The 9,571-nt window shown below is 37.9% G+C and overlaps 1 protein-coding gene across 1 annotated transcript in view; it reads left to right on the forward strand.

The window, feature by feature from the left end:
- LOC124163908 (peroxidase-like) overlaps positions 1-9,044 on the forward strand; it is a 57,186-nt gene extending 48,142 nt beyond the window's left edge. Inside the window, exons 13-16 of the mRNA XM_046541016.1 lie at positions 2,736-2,950; positions 3,038-3,207; positions 4,461-4,569; positions 8,476-9,044. Coding sequence (XP_046396972.1) covers positions 2,736-2,950; positions 3,038-3,207; positions 4,461-4,569; positions 8,476-8,590 — 609 coding nt within the window. The 3' untranslated portion in view covers positions 8,591-9,044. The remainder of the gene's footprint in view (positions 1-2,735; positions 2,951-3,037; positions 3,208-4,460; positions 4,570-8,475) is intronic.
- Positions 9,045-9,571: the final 527 nt, after the last annotated feature.

The raw sequence follows: 9,571 nt of genomic DNA on the forward strand, positions 1-9,571 counted from the left end.
ATTGTTCACTTAATTGGTATTTATATACATTTGGTCAATCTTATGAAATGGAAACATACTAAGTATAAAACTTAAGGATATGGGAAATGTAAATAAACATGTACACATCTTAGTAGTGAAAAAAACTATACAAAATTGGTTTATTAATTACTCAATATTACAAATAAACAGTCTGTGAGGCTAGTGTGACTTCTGGCATTGTTTTGACTGAATTATCTGGTGAATCAGTTAAATTTGGTACATTTTCAAGAGCCACGCCGCGACCCACTGGTTGGGAGACGCTGTCATAGACCAACAAGTACTTTCAAGGGAATGAAATCTTTCAATGTACTAAGCATACTTCTAGTTATTTACGATTTATGATATTAAAATATTTTAGATCTATGATGCCCAAATTCACACTCCTCATTCGCATCTCCTCTCCACGAGCATTCTGAAAATATAAGAATGAAACCTTTCGAATTTTTTTCAAGAATATTTTCCAGAAAAATTCTCATAAAACTACTTTAATCTTACAAATTTGTAGTTTGAAATGGCTAAATTATATTTATAAAGCAATTTCACTTAGATAAATATAAATTCATAATACGCATGAAATAAGAAAGAGAAGAGAATCATATTTTATTACATTACGAGCGCTTTTTTCATAGGAGTTCAATCGGATATTTCACCAAATTTCACCGCAAATGTACACTTAGAATGTGGCTAACAGAGTAATGTATATCTTTAGATTTAAATCATAACAAAATCGCTACTGTAAATTTGCTAATAAGGTTTAAAAATTACAATTAAACATCTAACCTTAGCGTCTCCAAAATTTGTTCTAGATGACGATGAACTCCGTTAATATGAACGCTAGCATTCCGTTTAAAATTTGAAATGAATCAGCAGAATATCTAGAATGTAATTCCTGGCATTGATTTTTAATAAATGCAACATGTACGTTTTTAGTTATTCTAACTCATAAACAAATAAGTGACCATGAGCACCTTCCTTGAGTGGGGCACTAAGAGCCGGAATGGGCCGAGTTAAACCCCACACGGACAATAGGAAAGGGTCGGACTGCTCGCGCCGAGGGACCCTAATGGCGGTTGGAACCCACTTGGCATGCTTGACCGCAAAGCCGTGAAAACACGGCCTTCGTCCTTTTGCGTCAAAAAATTCAAGCCGTGAAAACACCTCCTTCATCCTTTAGCGTCGAAAAATTCAAGCTGAAAAAACACGGCCTACGTAGGGAAAAGGTTAAATATCTTATGATATTCCACAACTTCCTTACCTGTGGTACTGCTTCAACTTTAATGTTGAAAACAAGAGCGTAGCCAGAAATTCGCTATGGTCGGTATGCAGGTTGCCTGTATTACAATTTTGCTCCCTGTTTGCATGCCTCAGAAAACCATATATTTCATCAATTAATACATGAATTTTGTTTGCATAGAGCTAAAATGTATAGGGGTTCTTATCTGAATGGACATAGTTTTGTCTCTCTTGGACACAATTTTGCCTCAAGCTTGGTCTCCGCATGTTTTTGCTCCTGAAATCTGCCTGATTTATCAATATATTTCTTAAAAGCGATTTGGCAGCAGTCATGAAATTTCACTGCAACGAAAAACTGATCATCATAGGATTGGTGGTCCCTGGGCAATAGCCTCCACTGCAGATGTAATGCAGGCAGTTGCCACAGCAAATTTTGGGAGGGCCCCGAAGCCACGACCCAAACTATGACCCTCGCTGAGAAATACGGACCAACACCACTCAATTTCCCCACCCCTAGTGCGTGCCCCATTCCATAGGTTCCAAAGCTCTATCCTCACTTTAATCATGAGAGCCAAAACATCAGGAAAGAGACTATTTGCAAAAATTTAAGCTGCTCATACTTGATGTTTTGCATAACATTTCAAGAGAAGGGGAAGTCCTTGCGTAATCTTACATTATCTTAGGAGACACAACATTTTCTTGCACCATATTAATTTATATTTCAGTATTTACATTTCCATGAACTTACCAAAGATGATATGGAAATGATTCAACCAGTCTGAAGACATTGTTAGCAGTCGATATAAAAATCATGGAAATAAATAGTTAAACTGAAAAGAACATCTTACCACAGTAAACAACATTACATGCCCCTAATTATTTTATATGGAGGAAGCGGCATTGAAAACTGGCATTAATTGCCAAATAGAAACTTCACAAGAAAATAAATCCTTAATTATAAGTGCAGGCACTCAATCTAAGTGGCAGACTGAAATCCTGGAGCACCTAAGCCACTCTTGAGGAAGCTTTCTTACCAACACATCCTTTTGGATTATTTTCCATAATGTCGCATAAAAGTTGTCAAGACAGATGTCATAATTATAAAATTTTGTTTTTCTGCAAGAGGAAAAGGTAGCGATTCCACCAAAAGGCATGCAACTTCCAATTCTTCTAAAACGCACAAAAATTACTCTTTTTATGTACTGGCCACTGAGTCACTAGAATTTGTCAAGTGTATTTTAAAAATAAAACAGCTATCTTGTGGTCTTATAAGTGCACTTACTATAGTCTTACTATAGTTGCAATTGCAAGAATCCAAAACACTTCGAGGCATCAAAAACTTTCCAAGCCATGTTCAAAAAATTCCTAAACCCTTACGAATGAAAAACTTTTTTGAGGTCTTTAGCACTCCAATGCCATCAGTGTACTTCAAGTTGAAATCTCCTCTTGAACTATCTAACACTCATAATATTTTTGAACAGGTAACAAATCACTTATTTGAAAAGCCCAACCGTCAATTTGGAATGGATTTGGCATCAGTCAATGTTCAAAGAGCAAGAGAACATGGGGTGCCATCCTTTGCTTCATTTCGAACACATTTCTGTGGTTTAGATGCCATGCCTAATAGCTGGCAGAGCATGATGGAATCTGGAATGATGCCCAATCGAACAACACAGCGATACAATGGAGTTTTCACGTAAGCAATGAGTAGTATTGCATCAAGTTTTGGGAAATATTTTGGCAAAATATAAAATCTGACAAAGGTGGATTGTTATTTTTTCAGCAACCCAGAGGATGTGGATTTGTGGTCAGCAGGCATATCAGAGAGGAGATACTCTGGAAGTTTAGTGGGACCAACGTTCAGCTGCATCATTGCACACACCTTTCGCAGGCTAAAAGTTGGTGATCGCTTCTGGTATGAGAATGGTGGACAGCCAGGTTCATTTACCCCAGGTAAATTAAAGAACTCAACAAGTTATTCATGACATCAATAAAAATTTATGCATATAAATTTGAATTGTGGTTTGTGAGGCAGAAGCCAGCTGTGAGCAAAACTTACCACATTAATTCATTGCCACCAAAAAAATAAACGAATTTGATTTACTTGTGCATGTGAGGGTCTTAATATGAATGAAATGAGCATTGAAGTTTTAGACTGAAAATTTGAGTCGGAAAAAGTTACATATTTAACATGGATCATCCAATGTGAGACTATGTAATGCATTGCATGGCAAATCAGAAAAATTAATATTTTTAAAAACATGTGTCACTGAAAAAAGTTGTGGAACTGATTCAAAATGTCTTAAATTAGACATTACAAATGAGGTCAGGCTTGCCAGCCTACAAAGATTTAAAACGATTATTTACCACTGGTTTTTGTCAAGAGCATTTTACTCATTAGAGGAATTTATTCTTAGTGACACCTCTGTAATCAAATTTTAATTACTTGTTCATGTGTTATTTATTCTTCCTTACGATGACCATTACAGTTTATTTCTGTTTATAAGTCAAATAAATAATAATAATAATTACAGCAGTAAATAAAACTGGGACCCAAGACCCTTGTGCTGTGACCATTTATGGGGATATTTCCACTTTTACTACTTTCTGCCTAAATATCAACCTAAATACATTCAAATATTTCTTATCCCATCTGTTCCAACCAAATATCTTCAAGATATCTAGAGTTCAATTCTAATATACATGCATACAGTTGAGGACCTCAAATACGGAATCCTGAAACCCGGAAAACCAGAATGGCTCACGGCTTACTTTGCTACATTAGCATCCACATATGTGTGTGTGTCATGAGTGAACGCATGCACACCCTTCGCCATGTGAAAATACGAGCGATGAAACAAGTCCTCAGCTTCACTCTCCTTGATTACATGACTTAGAGAAATGGAGAATTCGCTTGTCCTGCTTTAAATCAAAGAGGAGTTATTAAAAATGGGAAATATCTTTGGGAAAGCCCTCAAGACCAGAAATCCAGAAACCCTTTGGTCTCAAGCTTTCCGGATTTGAGGTCCTCAACTGTATTTGTAAAAACAAAGGGAAACTAAAAGCAAATGCTACACCCAGAAGAAATAGACAAATTACTAAAAGCAAAATCCCATCTGCCTATTCAACCTTTGTTCTCAGCATTTGTGCGTACCCCACTGCTTTGCCTCTCATTTTTATGCCTGAATCTTTCCCATCTCTCACAGATCAACTCCAAGAAATACGGAAGGTTAAACTCTCTCGCCTGCTCTGTGATTCTGGAGACTACATACGATCCATGCAAGTTTACGCACTGCTACTGCCAGATTATGAAAAGTTAGTATTGGTTTATTAAATTATAACTTATTGCTCATCAATGCACTGGAAAAACAAGAGACTTAATGAATAGTACAGAGCCATGTACACAGTCAAGTAGAATAAGTTTTTTACGATTAATTACTTCTTCAGATTTTTATATACTTGCAAGCATGTGCATACTAATTGTAAGTGTACAAAGTAATTTGTTTATGGGGTGCTTCAAAAAATGTGTCATGCACGAAAGACAGCTACTATCATTCACCCAGCAGTAGATTCGTGAGCTTCTTCTTGTCACCCCTTCCATAGGGCTAATAATATCTTTTCAGTGAAATGCCTTCGGAAATTCCCTTGAAATAATGAAACCAAAAGAGGTATAACAGGTAGCATAACTGACAACCCACACTGTCAGGAGAAACAATTGACAAAGGTGGTTAGGCGTGAGATAACCAAAAATACAAGTAGGATCAACTTCCAAGACACGAATATGTTTAATATCGATCAAATGCTACTTGGATACAATACTTGATTACTCGTGAACAGTGGCGCAGGGTGGGGGGTTTTTGGGGGAAAACACTCCCCAGAGAAATTTTTAAGTTTAATCCATTTCACCTAATGGATTAGTTTTACTTATAGAATAGTGTTAGGATTAATCAAATACCTATCTCTCAAAAACCAGTAAATCTAGTCATTTTGAACTATTACTCTTAAAATTTTCTGGAGGAGGGCCCCCGCAATTCCCACTTACCCTGGTGGGTATGCAATACCCCCATGCCTCAAAATATTAGTTGCACTTAATACCCCATCTAGCCTTAATTCTTAGCTGCGTCCCTACTTGTGAAACATGACAGGATTAGGCGATTCTTCCCATTGGCTACACAAGGCGAGATGATCAGCACAGCAGGGGGGGGGGGGGGAGGGGAGAGAGAGAGAGGGAATGGGGAGAGCATCCAGCTGATAGTGGAGGAAACAAAGAGTGTGAACCAGTGCATGTGCAGCAGGACAGTTGCCGTTTGGGGGGACGAGTCCAGGGGGAGAGTGCCATTAGCTGGTTTGAGGTTCATAGTGTCGAGAAGCAATCCGGTTGAGCCAGCAATAAAAGGGGTCGCAACTACACTCCACCCCTCTCCCATCCATGTGTTAGGAAGATTCAAGTTCCATTTAATGTCCAATTATTTTCCTTGCATCAAATGTCTTCCTTGTTTGTATGTTTGAATTTTACCCAGTAAAATGCAAATATATTTCAACCGAGGACAAGAAAAAGCAATATGTACTGTATATACAGATGCGTCTACATACATATATTATGTGAATACATACTACAAAGCATTGAGGCAGAAAAAGGGATATCATCTGAACTAAAAAATCCATTAACTTCTCCAGAAAAATTAAAAGTCTCTCAATAATACCCAAAGCACCAATAGCAGCTTAGCCAGTAATCAAGTTATTGCCAAGATCCATTATCAAGCAGCTGATGAAATCCAACCACTAAACATGATGTTCTCTAGTTAAAATCAGCATTTGAAAAATAACTCATATACCGTATTTCTCAAAATATCCCCCCCCCCATAATTTTGAGGCTTTGGGAAAAGTTAAAAAAATCCATTTGAATATAGTCCCCCACGTTACTTTTAGCAAAGGCATTTTTGGAAAAAATGGGGGGACTATATTCAGACATATACGGTACATTCAATGCAAAGTATAAAATATTTCTTTCATAGCTTACCATTAAGAATAAAAGAGTATATTTAAAGGTTGAATATTTCATTCTCATAGCTAATGATGAAATCTTCCAGTGACTCAACTGAAATCCAATTCACAACTACTTTACGAGAGGCGATGATATGATATTGAGGTCAGTCTCATCTTAACAGGCCACACAAAAACTTTTCCATTTCCCCAGGGAAATGACAGCAGTTAATATTTCACCTCTTCCATATTTGATCAACATATCACTATGAGGGTGTCAACTTTGTAGCAATTTAGAAATTCCCTCAGATTAGATTTCCAGCTTTTGTAGGGGGCATTGCAGTTTTCTCTTGGGGTGCTATCAAGGCCTAAACACAAGCATCTAAGGATGAATACCTATTCTTCACAGGTATGACTGACTTTACACAAAACACCAGGGTAAATACACTTCACCAACTCATCCAAAGGATGTCTAATTGTCAGTAAATTAATCAGTAGGATATCAATGAATTTTATCCCATGAAATTGTAATATTTTTTTAGTACCCTCAGAAATTTTCCTAGGAAATCTTCCCTCTGCGGAAATCTAAATCCCAGGACTTAGCTGCAAGGACTTTAACACCAATGATTCTCGTTCAGAAGCCTTCGACTCGAAGGCTTGGAGAGACTAGTCTCAGACTGCCGTCTCCAATTCTACCAACCCAACAGTTCAAAACTTACCGTATATGTCTGAATATAGTCCCCCCTTTTTTCCAAAAATGCCTGTGGTAAAAGTAAAGGGGGGGGGACTATATTCAAACGCATTTTTTTAACTTTCCCTGAAACTGAAGCCTCAAAGGGGGGGGGGGGGGACTATATTCAGAGGGGGACTATATTCGGAGAAATACGGTATATAGCAGTCCTGTGGAGGGATACATAGATTTCGGAAATCCAGGGAAAGGTGGTGCTGACCCGTAGACCTCTGTTTGGAATGGGAAGTAGTCCACATCTGACCAATCAAATCTTTCTCTCCCTCCAAGACCTCATCCAACCATTTCTCTACCCCCCCTTACGTTGCCTATCGGAAATTTCCCTCACCCCATTTGGAAACTTATATGTACATAACAGAGAAGATTGTGGAAGTGGGTGGAGGTGTTCTCCTCCCACTGTGGTGTTCCCCTAACCATGTTTGGCAGATCAATAGGGTCCTGGGAGTTTCCGCATCTGAGAACTGGGAGAATCTGAGTGCTGCAGAGAAAATTGGGCAGAAACGCCAGCTGTTGCCATTTGGGCAAATGCAGTTCCGTAGGATACATGTGACATCTTCCCTTCGCCTTGAGCTCAGAGCCAGCCATCTCATCCCCTAAAAAACCTCCCCTCCACCCACTATGGAGAGTTAGCTCTCTCTTTATTGACTGCCTCCAGAGTAATGTCTCTCATGTTCCAATAGGGATGTCGAAAAGTCTTATCGTGTGGTACTACCACAGGCTGTTCAAGGTATTTATTGTATGTATAAGGTTCACCTTGGTAAAATACATAGTACATAGTTTGCTGTGCTTATATTTTTATATACTAACATTTAAGAATTTATAATGTACTTACGACATAATTGTTCAATTTTATGTTACTGAGTTTTTCCCCTTACTTGTTCACCAACTTATGGAAAGAGTTCTTTGTGTCAGGGCTAACATTTAAGAGTTGGGGTTTTGACAACATTACGCCACCAAATACCCCAGGTTAATCAACAGAGACCAAGCACTGAAGTCCAATACACGAATAATTCTGCTGATAACCATTCAAACAAAGAATCAGTAACTATTTGAAGAAGCTGAAAAAATAAAATGAGCAACTATCCTGACACAAAACACATGTAGAGGAACCTGGGCTTCCTTCACAGGGATTTAGATTCCACAAAAAATAAGAATAAAAATCTTATTGAAATTATTTTACTCTTTGCTTTGGGGGCTAGCTTTTAGTCCATCACAACAACTTAATGCATCCGGCGAGTTTCTGTCGCATGCTCCATGCATCAACTACAGACTTTTCCAGGACATTCGCAATGAATTTTTCCAGAAAACTGCAATTCCCTATGTATTCCAGGTTTTCTCAGTTGAGGGACACCCAACATTATTCATAACGTATTTCATTCCAAAATTTAGAGCAAAATAAGCAGTCTCTAATTACATTCCCTTTGATCTACTTTTGCCTGGTGGTCATGGATCTAGTTTCCATTCAAATGAAACTATAATCTATTTTACAGGAACCCGAGAGTAAGGTGCAATAGCCGCATTCTGCCAAGAATTGACCTGACAAAATGGAAGGAAAAACATCCACGAGATGGAAATGATGAGCACTTCAGCAGCAACGAGGCATGAAAACACGCCAATGTGAAAACATGCAGAATCAGGATGATTACAAGGAAGAAAAGAAACAAAAAGAAATGAATCCTGGACTGCAATGATGGCGTAGAAGTTTAAGCCACAAATATTTCCAATGTACAAGCATAAACATGCCCCAAGGGAAAAGACTTAAGGGATGGCAAAGTTCCTTAATTACTAAACCTAGTCTCTTTTAAGTACATATAATCGTTCATCACCAAGGTGTACACGGTGGACTGGTGTTGCAAATAACTTTAAGAATCAAGTTATTTAGGCACCACATTGTTTTGGAGAAAATCAAGACAATACCATAGTTTATCACAAAACAATGATAAACTAAAACTTCCAGTTAAAAGTGATGTGTTGTGTAAACTAAGAACAAAGTGAAATTAACAACTTCATTGAATATTTATTACTTTAAGACAAAAATTAAAATACCCAATGATGAATATCCGAAGGTATCCAAGTCATTTTAGAAATAAAAAAAACTTTCACGATGAGGAAGATTTCATGCCAAGAAATTAGCCCAGGATGTCTCCAAGGAAGAGAGGAGAGAAAGAGATTTTGTCCAGAGTGGTCCAAATGTTGATATGTCTTACCATCCCCTCTCCCCTGAGGGGTTCGAATATAAATCCTAGATATGGCTCTATCCCAGATCTATCCTCTCTATTGTATTAAAGGTGCCCCGGGTAAACTTAAATTTGGATCCCCAAAACAGATTTCCCTCCTTAGTTTGCCTTTCGTACATAGATGATGAAAAGAAATTCTCACATTCAGCAACTACATATACAAGCAATGTGCTTAGCTCAAAGGGCATACAACAACAATTTGTTTGTGGTTTCATAGGTGTACCTGTGAAAGGAAATGGCTGGATGAGAAAAAGGCGGTATGTTTGGCCAAAGTATGAAGGAACAGTGAGTGATGAGGGAAGAACTTCGGCGAATGGGGAGCGATCAAACATAGGATGGAAGAAAGATT

The sequence above is a fragment of the Ischnura elegans genome, chromosome 8, assembly GCF_921293095.1.
Source record: "Ischnura elegans chromosome 8, ioIscEleg1.1, whole genome shotgun sequence".
NCBI classification, from domain to species: Eukaryota; Metazoa; Arthropoda; class Insecta; order Odonata; family Coenagrionidae; genus Ischnura; species Ischnura elegans.